At 44.0% G+C, this 23,451-nt stretch overlaps 2 protein-coding genes across 4 annotated transcripts; one reads left to right on the top strand and one right to left on the bottom strand.

Annotated features, from left to right (window-relative positions):
* Nucleotides 1-73: 73 nt before the first annotated feature.
* On the bottom strand, nucleotides 74-19,942 carry klc3 (kinesin light chain 3). 3 transcript variants are annotated; one of them, XM_046389945.1, is made up of 15 exons: nucleotides 19,812-19,942; nucleotides 9,189-9,284; nucleotides 7,093-7,341; nucleotides 6,835-6,900; nucleotides 6,346-6,510; nucleotides 6,186-6,261; nucleotides 5,421-5,566; nucleotides 5,225-5,307; nucleotides 5,001-5,088; nucleotides 4,243-4,344; nucleotides 3,480-3,653; nucleotides 3,275-3,374; nucleotides 2,947-3,127; nucleotides 2,716-2,782; nucleotides 74-2,480 (listed from the first exon to the last, which is right to left on the bottom strand). In XM_046389945.1, the coding sequence occupies exons 2-15, from the start codon at nucleotides 9,198-9,200 to the stop codon at nucleotides 2,397-2,399; spliced, it is 1,593 nt and encodes a 530-aa protein (XP_046245901.1). In that variant the 5' UTR covers nucleotides 9,201-9,284; nucleotides 19,812-19,942; the 3' UTR covers nucleotides 74-2,396. The 3 variants fall into 3 exon arrangements, with proteins under 3 accessions (XP_046245901.1, XP_046245903.1, XP_046245902.1); XM_046389947.1 differs by lacking the exon at nucleotides 9,189-9,284 and having other exon boundaries at nucleotides 19,812-19,935; XM_046389946.1 differs by lacking the exons at nucleotides 9,189-9,284; nucleotides 19,812-19,942 and adding an exon at nucleotides 8,339-8,864.
* ckmb (creatine kinase, muscle b) lies at nucleotides 18,145-23,390 on the top strand. Its single transcript, XM_046389948.1, has 9 exons — nucleotides 18,145-18,239; nucleotides 19,615-19,727; nucleotides 19,837-19,933; nucleotides 20,913-21,067; nucleotides 21,307-21,439; nucleotides 21,519-21,690; nucleotides 21,914-22,037; nucleotides 22,297-22,486; nucleotides 22,819-23,390. Exons 2-9 carry the CDS (start codon nucleotides 19,635-19,637, stop codon nucleotides 22,995-22,997), a joined length of 1,143 nt encoding a protein of 380 aa, XP_046245904.1. The 5' UTR covers nucleotides 18,145-18,239; nucleotides 19,615-19,634; the 3' UTR covers nucleotides 22,998-23,390.
* The last annotated feature ends 61 nt before the right edge of the window (nucleotides 23,391-23,451 follow it).

Here is a 23,451-nt window from a genome sequence, read left to right as displayed (position 1 = left end):
CAAAAAACCCCTACATTTATTGCTAAAATAGATTGAAGTAGAACATTTTAAAACAACACACAGCAAAAGCGTGGAAGGTTGTTAGAGTATTTTTGTTATTTATTTCAGCTCAAGTTTAAAAATATAAAATACAAACATTCGTATTGACCAGAATAAACACAGCATCAGGAAAACACACGGTCCAGTTTCTACGCTTTTGTTTTTTATCCCAACATGTTAAAAAGGCTTCGGTCTACAGACTGCAGCTTCTACAGTAACTAACAGTACAACGAACAAACTGCAGTGACATCTTCTTCTACCACAGCAAATGCACATCCATCGTGCGAACAGGAGGACGCACAGGAAGTGTGAGTCCCAAGAGGACGCTTAAAATCCGTGAGGGCCAGCTGGTAAACTTTATGTTCAGGGTGTCAAGCTAGCAACACTCATTAACTGGAGTCTTTGAGTGTTTTACTTTAAACATTCCTGAGAGTTAAGCATACAAAATGATGTCATGCTCAACTGTCTCACGTGTCGACGTAAAAAAGAAGGAATTTTCACTCTAACGAATGAGAAAACACACAAACAAATCTGCACGTCGTTAAACGAAATTTGACTATTTTAAATAGTAAGTCTTCAGGCATTTCAGTGAAAAAGCTTTGATGCAAAATTCCAAGATGAGATGGAGATGCTCGAGTAGGCGTCTGTTCTACATTCGTGCCACATTAAGCTACTTTATGACTAAAGGGCCAGACAGTCATTTGAGTCCACATCAGCCCCCCGTAAACCAGCACCCACACTGAATGATCCGGAGCTCCTGGTTCTGTCTGACTGACGTCGAACTTCGCGTGTCTGCTTTGGCTCTGAGCAAAGTGCGTCTACATGTTCTTTGCCCTAAATCGCGCCTCTTCGTTTGCACGTGTGCAGTTTGCTTCACGGCGGGTTCGTGTGGCCCCGTTGGTGTCTCTGAGGCAGCAGCTGAGGGCCACGAGCTCCGACTGAAGGCAACACACTCAGACGCAGTAACTATTGATCAGTTGATTGATCAGGAATGTGCTGTGTGAGCAGATCTCCATCTTTCAGCGCTGCGATGCATTTAGCAACTGATAATCAACTGCTTCTCCTCTCTGATACTTTTTTGTTTCTAAGAGAAGTTAATTGTGTGCAGTTTATCGTGTGTCCAATTCAAAGAACGATTTAAAGTCCGATTCAATTCAACTCCGTTCAGTTTATTTATGTAGCGCCAATTCACAACATAAGTTATCTCATGACACTTTCCAATTGGAGCAGGTCCAGACCAAACTCTTTAATTAATTCGATGTGGTTGTTCTTGCTGTAGAGCTGCTGCTGGCAGTTTCTTATTCTGGTCCTCATTCTCATGATGTGGAATGACAAACACATTAGTGTTTTTATCTTTAGCTTTAACGACATTAAAAATACAGTTAGAACGACTTTCAAAAAGGCAAAACACGTTTAAATAACTTCTTTAAAGAGAATAAACTCCATAGCTTAACTTCTCCCTCGTAAACCAAACGTAATGTTTCGACCAACGCATCGCGATTTGTGCAAACGACTTTACGTCTCTGTACAGAAAGTCTTTAACATCTAAAAAAATAATCTAATGTCAGTGTGCCCGTTTCGCCTTTACGACATTTAAAACATAAATAACTCCAGTGTTTGTGAATAGACATGAATCTGAAAGGGCGCAGGAACATCGGGACAAACTGAAAACCTCCAGTGTAAAGTCTGCTGTACTGCAGATTAACTGAGTTAACCTGATGATGCGGCAAACGTAACGACACGGATTATGAAAAAGTTGTGACGCTGCGTAAAACAGCATGTGACAATCTGCTAATCATCAAGCTGAAAAGCATAAAGACGATATATTTATGTATAAAGTTTGACCTCATCGAAATCAAACGTTTGTTTACACAGCGTTCCAACTGTTTTTGGAAGTTTCACTAATTTAGTGAAAACATTTGTTTTAGCCTGATTGTCTTGCAGTGTACATGCTGGTGTTATCTGAAGGAGTAAACTAAAAGGATAAAACAGCAAAGCTGAATGTGTGTGTGATAAAAACGCAGGAGGGAATGATAACGAATTTCAAGTGAACAGGAAAGGAAAAGTTCCAGTGCAAACGTCCATCTGTCAGTATGTGACCCACACCTTCCTCATCAGTCCCGGAGACACTCGTCCTCACCGGAGACAAACGTGTCGCAGCATTAAGCTAACTGTCACGTTTCCTCAGGGGTTAAGAGAACATTGATTTGTTGTTATTCTTTTGAACTGAGGGATAATTCACACGTTTGTGACGTCTCCAGTGAGGACAACCATCTCAGTTTGTGTTGAGGAGACTCAAAGTGGGGAATCCACAGAGCAGCGTGTGAACATCTGTCCACTTCCTGTGTGTGCGTGTGTTAGCTGCTCCCACCGAGTGAACCTCGTCTCGTCAGGCTCTGCGTGCTGGAGCTCAGGCCTCGAACGTCTCTCAAACGGCTCGACTGCGGGACAAAACAGAGACCCTCCATGGATGTCACAATCTCTGGGACAAACGCAGTACTCTAACACAACTGTGGCTCATTACTTGGTTGGCTCGTTCACTAAAACCAACAGTGATTTAAAGTAAGGAACCGAATTCCATGTTGTGCTGCACCAAAAGGAATTTAGCTGTGGATAAATCACTGAAGGTTTTTAGCTGGCAGGTCAACCAGACTCAGTACATGCGTGAACCCTCACCTGAGCGCCGTCCTGACTCTCTCTGGCTCCGACATTCAACACATTCAGAGAGTTGGCCCTCTTCATCCTGAAAACAGGACAAACTTCATGAGGGGACATAAAATCTCTCAGCAAAACTCCTACAAGCTCAGTTTGGCTGATTTAAATCCTCTACTCTTCAATTCAGAGAGCTTAAGCTAAATATTAAATCACATATGAAGAATGTTCCTTCACTGAAGGATGGAATATTACCCAGCATTCCTCGGGGTCGTTTCCTCCATTCCGACTCCTCTCAGCTTGCGGACCAGTTTCTCGCTGCTTCGGCGTATCGACTCTCGGAGTTTGGTGAAGGAGCCGCTGCGCTTCAGGTTACCGAGTCCGTCCTGCCCGGAGCTGCCGTCCTCGGCGCCGGACCAGCTGGGTCGCCCGTCGCCTGGAGGACGGACAGGAAGACGCACGGTAACACAGCAGAGTAAACACAAGCTCCATCGGTGTTGTTGAAATTCAGATTTGGGTTGTTCAAGAAAACCAAATGTTACGATGGGATGCATCTCATTAAAATCTGTTGTGCTTGTTGTACCTTCCACAGATCCAAACTCCTTTTCATGAGCTCTGGTCAGGATCTCTTTGTAAAGCGCTTCGGCCTGTCTGTATTTCCCCTGTTTAAGGTAGCACGAAGCCTGCGAAAGAACAAGCGAGCGGGAGGACAGCTGAGCACAGGAGTCGATTCAGAAGCTGATGCCTGACACATTTAGCAGAAATCAGACGTGAGGGTTTCCTCTCACCAGGTTGTTCTTGGTCTTGGCCACGTTGGCGTCGTCTGGGCCCAGTTGGCTCTGGTAGATGTGCAGAGCGCGTTCGTAGTACTGCTCCACCTCCTGGTACTTCCCCTGGTTCTGACACAGCAGCGCCAGGTTGTTCAGCTGCTTGGCCACATCCGGGTGTTCTGTGCCCAGAACCTGAGGGGACACACAAGACGCACCGTGAGGACGACAACGAGACCGGAAGCAGAATTTGGACTCTGCTGTTCCACTGGACCCCCTCAGAGGTGCTCAGTTATCAGCCTGTCTGTGCAGCCCCCCGGTGGCTTGTTAAGTGAAGGCTCAGCGGCTACAGGACACATTTAAATTACAGACTGACATCAGTTAACCTGAAATCTCTTCATAGCCACATTTATAAAAGATGATTTAGATTTATAAAAAAATGAGCATCTGTTACTGAGGTTAACGGTTGTGTCTCAGATGTTATTGAAGAATGTGATTAACTATTTCTGATTGGTTGTGATTGTACACAATATTTTTTTGAACAATGTTGAAGCGTACAGATTAAATTCTGCGTGTTTATAGACTAGTCTGAGTTTAAGCTTCCTGTTTAAACAGCAGGGAAATGGAGGAGGAAGATCCTCAGTTTTCATTCCTTCTGAAGGGTAACTGAATGCTGTTTTAAAATCAGCGGTTTAAGTTCAGTTTTGGGTTTTGGATTTACATCAGGATTCAGTTTGGTGGAGGTCAGCTGTGCAGCAGTGAGAATAACAGATTGTTTTCCCACCTTCTCTCTGATCTCCAGAGCTCTTTTACACAGCGGCTCTGCTTCCTTGTATTTTCCTCTTTTCCCATAAAGCACAGCGAGGTTGTTGAGCGTTGCTGCCACCTGCACACACACACACACACACACACACACAGTAAAACACAATGAAGACAGGCAGCACTTCCAGCAACAAGATCAGATATCTGCCATCCAGTCAACAAGATGCTCCCTGAACTTTGCTGCCAAAAAAGTTTACTTGATAAAACAAAAGGGAATTAAGTCCTGGCGCCTCATTTATCAAAATGTTTCTTGAGTTGTACTTGAACTTGGTCTTAGGATTACTCCTGACCGGGTGATTGTGCCCATAAAGGATGCCGAGCCTTAAGAATCAACTTCAACTGACAGAACCCGCCTTGTGTTTTCTTCTTCTGTGGCTGATAATAAAAATAAACGGTCTCACAATGAATTCCACGCACCCTTAACTGATAATTCCAATCACGTTGTTCTTAAAGCTCAGTTCACCACAGGGTTGGGCGCACATGCTGCCCAAGCTGCAGTACCTCCACGTAACCAGCAGGGGGATCACTTACACCAAGTCTTCCCTTTGTTTAGAGATGAGCTCATTTCCATGTCAAAGTAAGGTTTTATAAGTAACTGCTTAAGTCCTCCTTTAGATCAGGATTAATCCTGAGATTGTTTTAGAAATGAGGCCCCAGGTGAGAACTCAGGACGTCCCCTCAGCAGGTGTCTCCGTCTGCAGCTCGCTTATGAGAACTTACAGCCGGGTGGTCCAAGCCAAGAGTTTTCTCCCTGATTGCCAGAGCGTCATTCAGCAGGTTGGCTGCCTCTTTGTATTTGTTCTGGTCTCTGTAGACGAAAACACATCAGATCAACCTTCTCACATAAAGTCACTTTGGTAAATCAAGTTTTAAATGCAGGAACAATCGCGACTTGGTTTGTTTTATTTCTTCCAAGTTTGATTGTTTTCCATTTCTCGCCTCACCTGTACACCAACGCCAGTATATTCAGCATGGTGGCTACATCTGGGTGGATGTGGCCTGAGGACTTCTCCAGGTCTTCCAAAGCCTGTGGAGACGCCATTTTAATTCATTTCATCTGTGCAGAACGACATTTTAATAACCAATAGCTTTAAAACTGACTTCATGCTCGAGTGTTGTAGCAAGCGACACCCCCCTCACCTGTTTGCAGAGCGGCACGGCGACCTCGTACCTCCCCTGGGACGCGTACTGGATGACGAGGTTGTGGAGCGTTCGAAGGCGGGCGGGAATCTCGTAGCCGCCCTGCTGGGCTGCGGCTGCCGCACTGCTGTGATGAGGCTGAGACACTGAGCGCCGAAACCAACGCAGTCAGTTACGTTTCATCAATTAATCAATCAATGAAGAAGAAGAATAATTAATTGAAACAGGAGCAGAATTTCATCTCTTTTCCACCTCTCATCTTTAAAGCTTTGCCACAGGTTGATTTTAAATGATCCCATGCTGTGTAGCTGCAATAAAAAGATGATCTTAAGTTAAGTTCATCTCTGGAGCCACAGTCCTGCCAGACTTCATCAATTCTCTGTCTGCTTTAACAGAACAGATTTAGCCGGATGAGGAAATCATTTACGATCTTTTAGTTTTTTTCCTCTCACGGGATGCAAACTCAGATGCTAAAATTTGACATCAGAGTTTGAAATGTCTTTGCTGCGTGTGAAGGGCTGCTGCTCACGATCACACACGGAAGGAAAACTCGTTCAGCAGCACAGACACAGAAAGTCAAACTATACGCACAATGTTTATCTCATTGTGTTTAAACAGGAGGAACCGCACAGTTTTATTTTCTGAGCCTTTAAGTCACCACAAAACATCCTGACTGGAAATTCTTCCATGATCATACTGAACTATACATTTGTGAACGACTGAAAACTGGCTGTGTGTGTGACAAACACGTTCACGAAGCCTTACTCTGTGACTGCTCCTCGTCCTCGGCAGGAAAGAGGTCATCCAGAGACTCCTTGGTGGTGGACGAGTCTTTGTCATCCTGACGTGAGAAACAAACACACTCGGCTGACGGCAAACTCTCCAAGAACATGCACGCACACGCATTCGTGTGTCGCCTCCTCACCAGCTGCGGCTCCTCCAGGTCGTATTTGCGTATGGAGGACATGAACTGCAGGTGTTTGTTCTGCTCCTCCAGGGTGACCACCTCCTGGTCCCTGTCCTGCAGCCGCTGCTGAGCACCAGCCAGCTCGTCCCTCAACCACTGGTTCTCCTGACAGAGACGACGCACCTGAGGAGGAGGAAGAGAGAGGATGTAGGAGAGGGAAAGAAAGAAGAAGGGAGGGATGGAAGACAAGGATGGATGTGAGAGGAAAATAAAAATGTGGAGGAGAAAGACGACATGAGGGAGGAGGACAGGAAAGATGTGAGAGAAGGAAGAAAAGTGAGTTATGAGGAGCGGAGGAGGATTTGAGTGAGCTTAATTTGACAGAAAAACACAGAAGCTGACACAAATGTCCTCGCTGTCTGCCATCACCCTGCATGCTTAAATTCACTGAAGTCACGACGCTGCCAGAAAGCTCGGCTTGTTTTGGCGTCACTTGCAGAAACTCACCTGAGCACGTAGCTTCTGTTTCTCCGCCTCCAGTGAACCCAGGTGAGCCGACAAGGCCACCATCACCTGGAGAGGGGCGAGAGACCAGTGATACACAGAGGAAAAAATATCATCTCGAGAAAATCAGCATATCTGAAAAAGTTGCTCTCTTTTTAGCTCTGTTTTGGTCTCCACCATCGATTTTATATAAAAATGGACGACTTGAGAGCTCCTCAAAAGTGACTTCAAGACATCCAATTGCTGTTCTTGTCCTCGTACCTGTGCCTCGCTCAGCCCCAGCTCTATCCTCTCCAGCGACTGGCGGATGATGCCGCACTTCTCCTGCTCCACGCTGCCGCTCTCGGGCGCCGGCCGGCTCTCCAGCGGCTCCTGCAGGCTCTCCAGCAGACTGCGGTTCTCCCCTCTCAGCGCCTCCAGTCCTGCGATCACCTGCTGCGTGCTGCACAGGATCTCCTCCGCCGACAACATGGCTCCAAAGCTGAGGTTCCCCCTCTCACGACAACTGATCTGCCAACACAAGTCGCTCCAGTATATGAAAATGTGTTTTACAGGACAACACTGAGGACAAGACAAGAACATAAGAGAAAAGAGAAAATGTCTGGATATAAACTGAAACAAAAGACACTGAGTGAGCAAGCACGTAGTCTGAAATCTGAGTCCAAACACATTTCACAGATTAAATCCACTTGATGGAACCGAGCCTGATTATAAATGTAAGAAGATGGGATAAAGATGGGATAAAGACGGTCAAGACGTGGCTTCTGCCAAAGTAATGAAACAGTGAGACGACAACATGAACACAGCGCAGAAAATACAGACTGTCAGCAACTTTACTGAACACCAACAAATGACTGTTTTCAGGTTCCACTTTGAGTCTGACAGGAGAAGCGGCCGTAGGGAACTAAACAGACATGTGACAGCACATAAATAACAGACTAACAACAGTTTTGTTGGTGTGGATTTATGCCGTAACATGACAAATATTCCCAAGACACACAATCAAACGTGGAATACGAACATGAGGGAACAAAACACACAAAATGAAACACATCTGTCTGTCCACCCAGTGACAGAGGAGCATTGTCAATAATAATAATACTAGAGACAAGACACATAATTTGTAGGAGTTTTGGTCTATTTTCTAGTATTTTCAGGCAACACATTTCAACATTAAGCGATAAAAGACAAACCGACACACATTAGCTGCACACGCTCAGTCTACAAGCGCTTTGTTTACTGTGGGCGGCGCAACAGGCCTCGGGTCAGTTTTCCGGCACGTCGGGAATAGTGTGTTTTAATGCAAATGTAAATCCAACACAAACCTCTCAGCTGATTTAATGACGACTGCGTCACATTACGAGCCATTTGTTTTTATAGTGAACGCACCACCGGCTGCTGTGCACCACGCGAGCGTTTGTTAACTACGCTTTTCCACACGATGTAAACACAGACACAAACACGCAGGCTTCATTTCAGGTCCACAAAAAAGTTATTTATAGCCTACCTGCTAAGTCCAGGCTCCGGCGGCGTGGTTTCGTCTCTTTGTCCACCCCGAGTTAAATATCACTAGTCTTAATGTGGAAAGCGGAGCCTGTCATAAGCAGCGCAGCATTTCCGCTCAGGATATCCGTTAGTTTATTTGATGTTGAACGGGTGGGACGGAGAAAACTAGAAACTCGAAACAATCCACCTGCTGCCTCCTCCTGTCATCACAAATTCATTAGCATTCAAGCTAGCGTCAGTAAAACAGCCCACTTCCGATTCTCACCTTCAAAGTAAATGTCGTGTGGATACTCATTTGCCGCAACAACGGTGTTTTGTTAGCCTGCTACAAATGATACCCAAGTGAAAATGTTCTATTTTAATAACTATTCCAAATATTATATATGACTTCAAGTTCCGGCAGTATTTGAAAACACATCACCTTACATGACCCTGCTGAAATAAAAGCATAAAAGTTTAATCTGACTCTGATATGGACATCTGTTCAGTGACCCTATTTCGGCTAAAGGTTCACTCGTGTTCAGCACAACTGATGAATAATTTTACTTATTAAAACTAGATTTTAAGTTCAACTACAATTGGTCAGTTTACACGACAACATATTTACAACAATAAGGAGCAACAACACAACTATAATAACTAGTAAAAATAAATTTTAAAATACAAAAATTCAAAAAAAAAAAAAAACGGTTCAATGCCCAATAGATAAATCTAACTTAAGTAAAGTTGGACAAACGTATCCCCTCGAAATAAAATCACATGAAAACACGTTTATTCTGAAGTGAAAACCTCAACACTTCCTGCATCCGTTCGATAATGTCAGCGCGAGTTGACGCGGCTGAAGAGCTTACCTGATCCCTCATTTCCCACCATACACCGCGGCACCGGAGCTGGCCGCGATGTCCTGCTCGGGACGAGGCCACCTATCTGCCGAGGACATGAACTGCCTGCGGGAGGAGACACGGATTATTGATGACAAATTACTGATGCCAGATGACAGATTTTAACGGTTGTTTTGACAGTTTGTGTGTAAACGAGTCTATGTACTATATATGTTTTATTTCTGGTTTTAACTATTTTCCAGGTTAAAAAAACAAACCAATGTCATTTTAATATGCTTTATTGTTCCTCTCCAAATTGACATCTCAATAAACCACTGACCAAAACCGATAGATATTTTACTTTATTTTGCATTTCTCAGTGTTTGCCCATTTCTTTAATTTTGAAATAATTAATCCCTGTAGTAACTAATGTTTTATTTTGAGGTATATTATACATATACATGCAATCACTCATGTATCACTTAACTGCGTGTTCATAATCTGATCTGAATTTCAAATACAGGCATATTTTAGTAAGCATGTTTTAAAAAGTAATACTCTTATTAATTTGTGCATGACGATCGTATTCCAGTCTCGTGTTTTGAGTGTTTGGTGGGTGTGTATATGTGTCCATTCAGAGTGTGTGTGTGTGTGTGTGTGTGTGTGTGTGTGTGTGTGTGTGTGAGCCCCAGAGGTCAAACAGTGGAACCAGTCTTAGCCTCATTAATGTCACATTAGCAGCTAAAGCTGTGGAGGAACGAGGCTTTAGGAAACAATCGACCTGAGTTACATTAAGACCTCAGTGGAGTCAGTGCAGCCGAGCCTCAGCAGCTTAACACAAAGAGACTGCAGACCGATCGGATCTAAAAAAACAACCAAGCAGCCTGCTGCATGTACGCGTCTGACTCCATGTTGATTCATGCATCCCAGTCAGTCCAGTTCTGACATATTTGAAGGTTTTCAAATATTTTTAGGGGCAAATTACTGACATTTCTTAAAGGTTTTACCTCTGCAGAAGAGTATTGAGGTATCTAACAGGTTCATCCCAAATTTAATGGACTAATAAAATAATTACCTTCATTTTTCAGCTAAAATGCCAACAGTTAACGCTGATAAATCCAAATTATTTGCACATGTAACCTTTTAAAATGACAATGATGAGAATTATGACAAGGTAAAACATCTTAACCAGCAGGCTGTTTAAAGAGCAGAGAGTCGAGTTCAGGAGTTTCGCCTGTCCCTCAGTGTCCCACGGTGTAAAGGCCAAACGAGACACTAGGTGGCAGGAACTCCACTCTCACACGCTAAATTCTCCTCCACAGACATCCCAACACAGCACACACACAGTTTTCTGACAGAATCGACGGGTGGAGGAGGAGGAGGCGGTGCAGGTTGTTTGCATGCAGGACTTGGAAGCTGCTGTGGGTGGAGGAATCATGACACAGCAGACCTCGACTGTGTGCAGTGGATTTGATTTTGGGGTGAACTGTCCCTTTAACTTATCAACAGTGACGGGATGACGAGCTGTCCGCTGACTCCCTCACGGCCACTGAAGCTTCTCTGGAAGTGAAACCATTTGACACGGTGACTTTATGAGAGCACCGTGAGGAAAGTGAATATTTCTGCTGAGTCACTTTATTTTCACGGTGCCTTTAAATGCTCACTTTGCACCATCTGCTCCACTTTTGGTTCATGATCCACACACTCAGGTCCAATTTAAAATCCGATGAAATGAAAATTCACAGAGAGGAAGACAGTGGGCAGTCATATCAGGCAAGTGTGTGTGAGAGTGTGTGTGTGACAGTTATATGAGCAGGCTGATTGACGGCTCAGCTGTCAGGTAGGCAGAGCAGCAACAGCAACTGAGTGGTGGGCGTGCAGGCAGGGCGCAGCCATTTAAGGCCACCAGCCATGACTCCTGCCGGCCTCCTCCGCCTCCTGCAGGCGAACCTCCAGTACCTGCTGCTCACACGATCACCTGTCAGGGTCAGGGACCGACGTCGAGCGAACAGACGCCCGAGTCTGCAGTGAAAGGAGGGGTGATGACCCAACGAACGACTGACATTTAGACTGAAATTTAGACTGAAATTTAGCTGATGTGTTCAATCCTCGTCAATTCACTCGCATGTCAGAATTTGCAGTCAAGTAAATTTATCTACCAACAGACGTTCAAGTCTAGAACGGCTGAGCTGAGTTTCAAGAAAAATGTGAAACCATTCCTTTCTCCTTTAATTAAACAAACCTTCGCTCTAAGTAGTATTCAGAAAAATGACTTAAATCCAAAATTATCTGAAAAAAAGAACAAAACACAACAAAGAATTTGATAAATGAACATCACAGGCTTCCAGCTGTTGTTACTCGACAGGTTTGAGGCGTCCAGCTGATGACAGCACAACGACTCAGATATCAAAAGATGTGTTACCACTAATGATGGACATGATTCAAACCGTAAACACTCACGTTTGACGGCTGGACACAAACTGCTCTTTAAACAGCAGGAGTCAACTTGTCCTCGTCACATGCAGCTTAGTGTGGTGGAGAAGGAAGAGAAAGGAGGATTACGCAAAGTTATGGATTTGTTTTTGCTTTACATTTCACTGCTATGATAACAGTTTCTCAGTCGCTGCCTGCTCAAAAGTACACGAGAGATAAAAGTCAGGTACCCGGCTGACGCTCCTCAAACGCATCAGCATATGTAACAGCATCTCACCTAAAAAAGCCTAAAAAAAAAAAAAAAAAAAAAAAAAAAAAGTCTAAAATGTATAAAATCATGACTGATATCAGAAACTATCTGATAAATTTGATGAATTTAGGATGAATTTTTGAATCAGTGATTTGAGAAACATCTGCTATTTGAAGGATCCTTTTCTAACAAAACGCTTCTCTCTGAGAACTGGACTTCCCTTAGTGTCACTGAACTACACAGGGACACCAAACACTTCCCATAAAGCTCTGCAGGTCACAGGTCATTCGTTCCTCGACCTCTGACCCCACAGCAGAAAATAGAAACAACTTTATTTGTTCATCTGCTCCAGTGGAAATATTTATATTCCCAATGTTTACTGGTGTTTATGTGAGATTAAAGGAACAGTTCAACAGCTCGAGACTCAAGCGAACCAAATCTCGATGATTTAACTTCTGCTTTCTGTTTTTTATTTTGCTTGACTGTGATGTGTTTTTTTTTTCTTGCATGATAAAGACTGAAAAGCAGAAACCTCCGGAGTGAAAAGCTGAGCCTCACTAAATCAGTTCAGCCCTCGAAATCTCCTCCGAAACCCCACCGACCTGCAGAATATCTGCTAAGTCTTTGCTCTTAGACTCATTAACCACTGACTCCATTTTAAAAACAACTATTTATTAACTGCTATTTTTTTTATTCTTTTTTTGCTAATTTATTTTTTAGCATTAACTGTAACTTTATTTCAATTAGTTTGATTTATTTCTAAACACACATTCAGACTTCTTCCTGTAGCGCAGTAACATCTCACTGCATCAGCTAAAGGCAAATCTTTTTCCACTGGAGTTTCTCATCTCATACACACACACACACACACACTAACGAGACATCTGACTATCATGAGTGTGTGTTTCGCTGTTTGGGAGATGCAGCGTCCCGCCCTGAGGACACGTTAGCAGCATCGTCTATAATTAAAATGTCAACACTAAAAATAACACCATCATGACTGTGCATCTTTAATTATTCATCCTCAGCTCCCTCCTCCTTTTTTAATTCACACGTCACACACCAAAGATCAGATTCCTGACTGAAGGAAGACAGAAAGAAAGAAACTGGATCAATTTGATTTATTTCTGATGTTTGGTCTGTGTGTGTGTGTGTGTGTTGGGTTGGCTGCTAAGCACACAAAATGAGATCAATGCTGAGATGAGACAGATGAGACTTCACACTTAACACTGCTGACTGCTGACTGCCAACGGACAGCCGACAGCAGGCAGGAATCACTGCAGTCAGTGTGTGTCTGTAACGTATACATAATGCATGTATATATACACACATAATGTATATGTGTACTTGTGCATGGAACAAAACATTACACAACACACACACACACACACAGGAGAGCAGCAGAGTTAAAATGTCACAGCTGTCTTTGTCCTCCTGATGTAAAATTAGAAATGAATGACTTATAGCATGAATGAGAACAATGGCGCGCACACACACACACACACACACACACACACAGAGAACTGCCATGAATCTGGTTTATTTGATTTATTGATTTAAGTAACCTGTGAAACCCCTGAAGAGCTTCCTGTTAAAAACATGATTTCATTTTCTAAATGGACGTTTTAAGTGTTTCACTCGTGTGAGTACTGAAGTCATGAGACGTGCATGTGTGAGAAGATAAACATGAAATCACACATGACAAATAATGTGATTAAATCCCGAGTGTGACGTGGATGTCCTCGCTGCTGTCCTCTTTGCATCCATCCTGCTGCTTTGGTAAAGAGATTAGCCAGTCAAGTGGAGGTGGATGAACAAATGAATGGACGTGGGTCAGGACAGACACACTGACAGCTGAGTCGATGCAATTCAATCGGGATAACTGCTACTGGAGATGGGAGGACCTCGGCACTAAAGATAGAAATCCACAGTTCACCCCCAACCTCAACGCATGTCCAACCTTCCCCCTCACGAGTTACTCCGGATCAGGTTTCACCGTCCGCTCGCCACCATCACCTTCACAAAACGCACGACACTCACAGGATGCAAAACTATTATCCAAAATAAGACATAATATCAGCCGGTGCGACGCTGCTCAGTGCAGCTGGGCGATGATTCATACACACCACACATCCAGTTCATGTCACCGCCATGAGGATGAGCACGCTGTGATCATCTTCCTCATTACTATGAATCTGAACAGTCAGAGATACAACTGCTGCCAACCAGAGCATCACACACTCGGCTTCACAGTGGTGGGATGTAATGTAAAGCACAATTATTCAAGTGCTGTATTCACATTTAAGGTGCTTGTACCTTTGCTGAAGTGATTTCAAGACATGAATCTTTCTTTAATTAGTTAAAATTAGCTGTAAGTACAAACTAAAAGTGCTGCTCTTTAAACATGCAGGATGCATATTAATTTTTATACAGAAAGTCAGTCACATCTTGACAATCACAGTATCATCATAATATTTTAGTAGTATTCCATCGACGTCCACAAACACACTCTGATTTGCATCGAGGTACGTCCAGCTATGCACACTGATAACCCAGGCAGTAATTATGTCTCCTCCACAGCTCATTCCAAAGAAAAGAGTCTGCATAGCAACTGATTTTTTTTTCAATCACTTTCTTTATCTCATCAGACAAAACACCGTCACTGCTTTTCACTGAGCGCCGCTCATTCCCTTCCAGCACTTTTCACATGTGCGCATCGACAGAGTCGTCTTACAAATGCCTGGGTCTATTTGTGGGCTCCTCAAACTGTTAACATGACTTTTTTCCCCCTGCTCTGGATCAGGACTTGTATGCCTGGGTCAAATCTGAGGAATCCAAAGATGGCATGAGGGCTGCTGCTGCTTCCTGATATCTGCAATCTCCTCCATAGCAAAATCACTTCAGTTTAGAAAGCTTCTTCATAAAACACTAATATCTCAGTCTTTGACAGTCAACGTCATCGCAAACACCAACCAAAAACACAACCGCTAAGATTCAGGAAATCATTTTCGAACTGGTTCTCTGTTTTCTTCCCACTCAGCACAAGAGCCTCAAGAGCAAATTACAGAGCAATAAGATGCTCTAACGCAGACAGGAACATCACAAACGTGCGTCAGCGGGAGCCGTCAGTGGCCAAGACTGCCAGTTGTTCCTGGCAACACCCATGTGTGAATGTGTGAATGCAGCCCACAACTGCTCCCTGAGGCCTTCGCTGTGAATAAGAATGTGCAATCGGACTGCACGCCAGCTCAAACGAGGTCGTGTTGCTGCACATATTTATATATATGATGTCTATGAGTCCTACATTATTACTCACAATGTTATCAAGGACTCGGGTTGCATAACTGACACGAACCAGCATTAAAACACAGACATACATACCAGAAAGCTGAATCAACGCCTCCTGTCAACAAATATGTGCAGGTTGCATCAAAGCAAAGCAGTTTGGGAGAGTTTCCACCATCTGTCTGCATACATGGATGCATGCACACGTTTGCAGATGCACACAAACACAAACTGCACCAACTGTACAATGTCATACGAGACACAACACAACCTTTTTTTCTGCCACCTCACACGGATCAGCACTACTTTACATCTGTTCTGACAACACACACTCACATATCAGAAAACAATCACTAAAACATTTATTCAATTCAATATCGTCCAATTTAACGCATCCATAAAAGCATTCCATCATCTGATTTTTTTCACACTCTGCTCATGAGATGGAGATAGAATCATTCTAAATGATTCACACAGCGTTCCTGGTTACATAACTGTCCTTGGTGCCTGCTTCCCCGGGGCAGCTGCAGGGTTCTGGGGCCGTGTGGGGGTGGTGGGGGTGCTGGTGCTGGTATGGGTGTGTGTGTGTGTGTGAGGGGACTGCTGGGGGATAGGATGACAGTCTAAACTGGGATACTGGATCTGTGCCACAGTGGCACAGACGAGCAACAGAACTAACTGGTCTGAATGGGCAGAAGACAGACGCAGCATATATCACACATCAGCCAGCAGGACCCTCCAGTTTTATTGATTTGGGGGAGGATGCAGTGGTGAAGGGCAAAACTGTACTTTTATGTGTAAAATAGAGCTCAGACTGACTTTAGGGTGTTTCACCTGGGTGGCAACTCACAGCTACTGCTCAGATGTTACACTTAAATATTTTCAAGCTAAAAATAAAAACTGCGGTCATATGTGTTCCTGTTCACAGTGTGTGTGAGCAACATGCTGTGACATGGAGAAAGACTAATCTGGAAAGTCATGTCTGCGGATGGTCATGCCACAGCTGTGAAACTGGAGCCTGAGCGGTTGATTTAAAGGGAAGGAGCTGAGACTCGGGAGACTCTAAATCCCCACACCCCCCGAACACAACAGTCATCTGCAAATTCGCAGTTACGAAAGCAAACAAACAGGATGGATACAACCACACATGTAGTGAGTGTGTGTCGAGTGCATGAGAGCACATAATACACACATATATAGGTTTACCACACACTTAAAGGCCAGCGTGTAGGATTTAGGAGGATCTATTGACGGAAATGGAATATAACGTTCATTAAAGCTGCACACATCATTGGATGGTCCCTCACACTTTTGTGCATGCTGGGGCGATTCAAACATTTTGGCTTCACTTTTGGGAAATCTGGGACAGAGTGGACAACGTACACTCAAGCAACAGCAACTTCCTGTTTCATGGCAAATCAACCCGATGAAATGCCAGAGAGAGAGTATATTAATCTCAGCTCACAATAATGTCAAAAGCACAAGTTAAAAGAGCACTATAATAAAAACTAGCATTTTACATTTTCATAAGTCTACCTCTGTCTGCAGAAAGTTACAGGCTAGTTACTGACTTCTGTCAATTCAGGCAGGTTTGTAGCGTTTAGTGTGCCTGCACCTGATTTACATGAGAGGACCTGCAGTTATCAAATGATCATACTTCACTCATGTATACTCAGTCTTATAATACTCGCTGTCAGTATACTGACCTTTTTATGCACCTTATCTTTGGCATCTTTTATCTGCAGGCCCTCACCAGGGACCAGATTTAATTGTGATGAGACATTTGTGGAGATACAGGAGGTCGTGCGGTGGTTTGAGGAGAAAAAGTAAAAGATTTCTTAGGAATCTTTGCAATCTGCTGTCTCTTGTTTTAAGTACAAACAGAAAAAAACAGCACGAGTTGCTACCGAAAGCTAGCATGAAATCTGCATAAACATCTGACCTCGAGTTTTCTGTCGTGCTTGGGGGAAACCTGGATCTTAAACGAGACCGCCGTCTGCGTCACAGCGTCTCTCAGCTCCACCCTGCAATTCCTACTCTGTCACATGGTGTGTGTGTGATTTAGTATCTGTCTGCGGCTTGATTACTGAGGTCTCTCACTTTACCAGTGAGGGTAATGACGCTGGCACAAAGAGCTGGATTTTTACAGTTGCAGCCAGATCTGCCTCTGAGTACAACCTTCTGTGAGTCCAGACTTGACTAAAGGCCTTTTACATTGAATACGGAGCGATTTGAACCTAAAACACGTCAGGCAGGATGTTGAATATGATAAACAAATCTAAAAGCTCTGAGGAAAGATGCACTCAAGACCAACTGAGGAAGCTGTGAGCCCAAAAATACAATTTCCCTCCTCTGACTCGCCAAGTATAGTCAGCCTGTCACTATGCATCGCTGCATGACATCTCACATAGAGAGAATTAGTAGGTGAGAGAGCCACAACTCAACGCAATCCAATCTGTAATCCTGAATATTACGATGTTGTAATCTAAGACAAAGTGGTTATTTTAACTCCTAAATATGATTACAGACAGGACTGCACTCTGCTTCATCTCCTCACTGAGGACACTTAAGAAACACGGACGGGAGATTCAGGACAGCACAAATGCATCTGTGCTTTTTAAACTGACCAACTGAAAGTGTGAAAAACAAGACCCCTTATCAAGTGGGGGATCAGGTGGGGGATTTCAGCAGATGTTGGGTTACAGAGTTAGAGTTTTATGTAATCCCTCCCTGCATATATCTAATAAATACATTTCTGAGGATGCATGTGCATTTGTAGCTTCCTGTCCAGCCCTGTCTGTCCTGCAGGCTTCCACCAAGCAGCTACGAGCAGGCGGAACATGAAGGTTATACCGGGCAGCTGCAGCTGTTGTCTTGTCTCTCGTCTCGAGTGTTGTGTGATGTTCGTTCTTGCCTTTTAGAAAACTCATCTGGGCACAGAGGACCCCCTGTGACCAATCAAATGAGGGGACCCTGACTCTAGTCAGCCAATAGGGACAGAGGTCTGGGTATAAATGCTTAAGTCCATCACCTGACAGAGTTGGGCAACCCCTACATTCGGTGGACAGGACCTGATCCCGGGATCTGTTACCTCTTTCTTTTCTCCTGAGCAGGTAAAAAAGCGAAACATGCTTTAGTCAGGCTTTTTGATAAACCCATGGGAAACAGTGCTGACTCTTCCATCTAAGTATGGACCTTCCCTGACCAAACCATTTTTAATCAAATATCTGTCAGACAGATTCCTCCATTGGTGAATTCTGGAGCATGAAAAACTTTTCTTCTCCTTTTCGTCTGCTCCTCTAAGGTTTTGGCACATATTTTTTGGATACGGAAGCTACTAAAATCTACTCTGATCAATCTTCTCTCAGTGCACGCTGACGTGAAACTTGGTGCTCTTGGCTATGGGCAGTCTGCTGATAAAGGGATAGTTAAGTATACGGCATGTATGTCAGAGAAGCAGTTGTGACCATCTATCAGCTGCTGCTGACGCTAGCAGAGCAGGCTGCGACTGTGACTTTGAATAGTACAGAAGCACTTCATTTGGTCATGGAACTTGTGGAGCCATCCAAGAGGCATTCGATGCTTTGACCTTTCGGTGTACCAGGTGTCATCAATCAACCACAAGTCAAGCAACTGAGGGAGTTTTAACCTCGGTCTGACTGAGAGAAAGAGAGATCGGCTTGTAAATAGATACAGGATGATGTTTTTGAAGGCACTTGTAAAATTCTTCTTCACCACTCACGTGTATTCTGCAGCTGCAGCTCTGTAGATTCTGGCTCTGCATTTAGAAACTTGTAAGTGCTAGATCATTAACTTACAAATTTGAGATGTGCAAAATACAGACACTTTTTTTTTCTTCATCAGACCTCTTCGGTTCTTCAGTTAGAAACTAATTTATGTCTAAAGACAAAAAGGAAGATTTTCAATCTTAAAAATGTTGATCTCTTTTAAAAATTGTATTGCTTCCAGCACCAGAATACTTTTTCTGCTACCTACGTACTACAGCGCAGCTCAGCCACTAAGTTTGCATTAGTCTGAGACTGAATGGAGTGAGAAAGAAGAGAAAATCATTCATCATTAATATGCTAGAAACTGTAGCTCCCCGTAGAGGTGGGAGGGGGAGGTGTGCAAGAGGGGGCTCAGCCTTACTATTATTATTCTGCACTGCTAGGGGAAGACAGGTGGCGACACAGTCAGACAGGCTGGTGAACAGTGAGACAGGCATGTAGACAAGGACAGAAGAAAAAGAAAAGGAGACAGACAGAATGAGACGGTGTCTCTTTTTCACCAGAAAGCTCATAGACAAGACACTTGAAAGACTTGGAGAAATGCCAGGAAAGAAAAATGGTATTCCCCCGAATCACAAAGCTGTGTTTCAATTTGCTTCGATAAATCAACACAATGAAGAAACACAAACTGATATCTGACTAATACAGTAGTAGCTCCAAATGAGAAATAACACCTCCTCTGCTCTTTTTCTCTACTCAGACGGAGTAAGAATCGCAGCCATGGCAAAGAACTGCCACAACGACTACAAGATGAAGTTCTCCGTGGATGAGGAGTACCCCGATCTCTCCCTGCACAACAACCACATGGCCAAGGTACAAATCCTCAAAACTAAAATATTTTCATTTTGTTTTCTGGGTGCACATAGCACAACTCTACAAGACTGTCTAATCACTGACCTGCACTGGGTGTCATCTGCTGTAGGTGCTGAACAAGGAGATCTATGGCAAGCTGAGGGGAAAGTCCACCCCCAGCGGCTTCACCCTGGATGACGTCATCCAGACCGGAGTTGACAACCCTGGTAAGAAGGAGCAAATCATCAGCATAGAGATTAACACAGAGCAGCAGAGATTAATGAACTGAAGCAAACACTGCATGTAGTAAAACACGAGTCATCAGTGAATGACATATCAGTATATGAAACTGGTACCTGGTCCTGCGACATTCAGGTGCTGTGACGTCGCCCAGGTGTCTGCAGGTTTATTTTAAGGATGTGGGCAGCGCGGTGCAGGATTCAACCTCAGTCCGAGCCCGTGTGAATACCAGACGAAAAGCGGCGGTCTTTTAGCATATAGGAATAAGTTGAACAGTGCTACCATACTAATACACCTAACGAGCTGCATCCTGTTTCTAATTAAATCCTCGAGCTTAACATTTTGGATAATAACAGAAGTAGACACTGATGATGAAACTGATTTAACATCCCAAATGCAGCTTATCACTGAGCTAGCCTCAAGTGGAATTAGCTAGAAATGTGCTTGCACGCGCATTTATGCGTGAGCTAAATGCTAACAAACTAGCCGCTAACACCAACAGAGTTGCGAGAGTATGGAAGATATTCATTTAGCAAATGCAAACAATAATAGCTCGTCAGCGAAGCATATTTTTGCATCCAAAGGAATGTAAATAGAGATTACTCCAGAAGTATCCGCTGGGTTCGATAAGCGGATCACCTTGGAGCTAACCGAGCTACTCACAGGTCGTGAACGGGGCATGCGCATGCGCATCGTTATCTCAAAGATGACGCAGGAGCGTTATCATATTTTTTTAAAATATGAGTTTAATATGAGTTTTAATATAAGTTTTAAATATCTGGTTAGTTTTAAAGTTATGTCCAGGAGCTCCTTGTTAACACAGTGGAACTCAAACAAGTAGACCTCACTTTCAATAGAAATATGTTAGACAGAAAAGCATCTCAAACATACATAGCAATCTTCAGCGTTGAGCTAACAAGCAATCTCACCAACTTCCTCCTCCTCCTCCTCCCTCTTCTCCACAAGGTCACCCCTACATCATGACCGTCGGCTGTGTTGCTGGTGATGAGGAGTCCTACGAGGTCTTCAAGGATCTGCTGGACCCCGTCATCTCCGACCGTCATGGCGGGTACAAGCCCACCGACAAGCACAAGACCGACCTGAACTTCGAGAACCTGAAGGTGAGGGGTTTCTACGGAATCTGGTCCATTGGCAAGCTTACACACTAAATGAATAGCCTTTAATTTATTGTGTAAAAAAATAAAGTACAGGTTACTTATGTGGCCACAGCATTTTAAGTTTACTAGCTGGCCTTACTTCCAAATGTAAAGAAAAATCAGTCCAGTCCCTCATGGGTGAAGCAAGCAAGTAAATGATGGCTAAATTACAATAATAACGTTTATTTTAATTCTTCTGACAGGGTGGTGATGACCTGGACCCCAACTACGTGCTGTCCAGCCGTGTTCGTACCGGCCGCAGCATCAAGGGATTCACCCTGCCCCCCCACAACAGCCGTGGAGAGCGCAGAGCCATTGAGAAGCTGTCCATTGAGGGTGAATATCAACCTAATGACAACATCCAGTTCATCAGTCTGACCTACTCTAACTGATCCTCTTGGTTCTTCCCTCTCAGCCCTGTCCAGCCTGGAGGGTGAGTTCAAGGGAAAGTACTACCCCCTGGAAGGCATGACCGATGCCGAGCAGGAGCAGCTGATTGCTGATCACTTCCTGTTCGACAAGCCCGTGTCCCCCCTGCTGACCTGCGCTGGTATGGCCCGTGACTGGCCCGACGGCAGAGGCATCTGGTGAGAGACTCACAGACACACAAAATGGAAATAGAACATTTCCTCTCAAATGAGACTCCTCTAGGATTTGTCCCGGGTTCAAAAGCAAAAAGTTGATCAGAAACGTGCTATAATCAAGACCGTAAACCCGAACCACCATCCTCTGAGCTAAACTCTCTGAGCTTGTGAACATTGTATCCCACATGTGAATGAAATGAGACTGAGCTGGATTTTGTTCCTACAGGCACAACGACAACAAGACCTTCCTGGTCTGGGTGAACGAGGAGGATCACCTGCGTGTCATCTCCATGCAGAAGGGAGGCAACATGAAGGAGGTCTTCAGACGCTTCTGCGTTGGCCTGCAGAAGGTCAGACACGCATGCATCATTTCACATCAACGCATAGTTATGAAGACACAAGAGTGTGCACAGTTCAACTGGGCACATGGATACAAGATTTAAAACCAATTCCCCTCCTATGAGCAAAACAATTCTGTATTGTTACTTTCCTATGTGTGGTGTAAATATTAAATAGACCTTTAATGACTTTTAAGCAGTTGCATAGGGGCAGCCACATATATTTTAACGATTGTGCACCGTTTATTTCACTTTCCTCCTCACTGGACAGATTGAGGCGATCTTCAAGAAGCACAACCACGGCTTCATGTGGAACGAGCATCTGGGCTACATCCTGACCTGCCCATCCAACCTGGGTACCGGCCTGCGCGGTGGCGTGCACGTCAAGCTGCCCAAGCTCAGCACACACGCCAAGTTCGAGGAGATCCTGACCAGGCTGCGTCTGCAGAAGCGTGGCACAGGTACTGAAAGAAGGTTAAATGGATCCCCAAACCAGTAACAAGTTAGCATTTTCAGAGGAGCCCCAAGAGACTTAACACTGAAATTAACAGTTAGTTGCCAACAAACATAAGGGATGATATGAAGATAATGAAGTGGAAATACATTGTACTGTGTGTAAACAAAGGAGCAGCAGAGCTGACAGTCTGAGTGGGTTAAGATGCAAAGGTTATGGGTCAAAACTAAAATTCATGGCAATTAATATACAATTTCTGAACTTCTAAATAGCTACTATCATAAATGGTTAGGTTTTAGGATTTTGACTGCAGACTCATTCCCCTCCTTTCCCCTCCAGGTGGTGTGGACACAGCCTCTGTGGGTGGTGTGTTCGACATCTCCAACGCCGACCGTCTGGGCTCCTCTGAGGTGGAGCAGGTCCAGCTGGTGGTTGATGGTGTCAAGCTGATGGTTGAGATGGAGAAGAAGCTTGAGAAGGGAGAGTCCATCGATGGCATGATCCCCGCCCAGAAGTAAAGTGGACAGACAACCAATGACTGAATGACTGTCTGTGTTTGTTTTTTTATTTTATAAAAAATGAACGGGTCGCCTTGTTGTAAAGTTATTTTGCCGGTTCCAGCTACTTTCTGCGTCCTTCTTTGCATCAAGAAGATGCTCCACTTTTCTCTCTGCTCCTTCCTTTCTTACTTCTGTTGTCCTCACTCATCTTCACCTCGACTTTCCTGCTCTGTCTCCTTCATTTCCTCTCACTTTAATCATCTTTCTCCCCATTTTCTGTGTAACATCCTGGGATCAATCCATGCCTAGTCTGGTCATGGCTATTTAAACACACACCGAAAGAAAAAAATTTTTTTTTTTGGTTGTAAAATATAACTGGACGATTAAATTATGCCCCATGGAACAATCAAACCTTCTCTCTCATGTTTTCTTCACGTGGAAACGCATTTACTCAACAGCTTCATGTGTGCAA

The sequence above is a fragment of the Scatophagus argus genome, chromosome 5, assembly GCF_020382885.2.
Source record: "Scatophagus argus isolate fScaArg1 chromosome 5, fScaArg1.pri, whole genome shotgun sequence".
Lineage (NCBI taxonomy): Eukaryota > Metazoa > Chordata > Actinopteri > Scatophagidae > Scatophagus > Scatophagus argus.
This window is presented reverse-complemented; position numbering and strand designations above follow the sequence as displayed.

Coding starts and splice junctions, on each gene's coding strand:
- ckmb (XM_046389948.1), top strand. CDS start 19,635: ATGGCAAAGAACTGCCACAACGACTACAAGATGAAGTTCTCCGTGGAT. Junction 21,068..21,306: donor TGAACTTCGAGAACCTGAAG/GTGAGGGGTTTC, acceptor TTCTTCTGACAG/GGTGGTGATGACCTGGACCC. Junction 21,691..21,913: donor CCCGACGGCAGAGGCATCTG/GTGAGAGACTCA, acceptor TTGTTCCTACAG/GCACAACGACAACAAGACCT.
- klc3 (XM_046389945.1), bottom strand. Junction 5,308..5,420: donor CCGTGCCGCTCTGCAAACAG/GTGAGGGGGGTG, acceptor GCGTCTCCACAG/GCTTTGGAAGACCTGGAGAA. Junction 5,089..5,224: donor ATACTGGCGTTGGTGTACAG/GTGAGGCGAGAA, acceptor TTTCGTCTACAG/AGACCAGAACAAATACAAAG.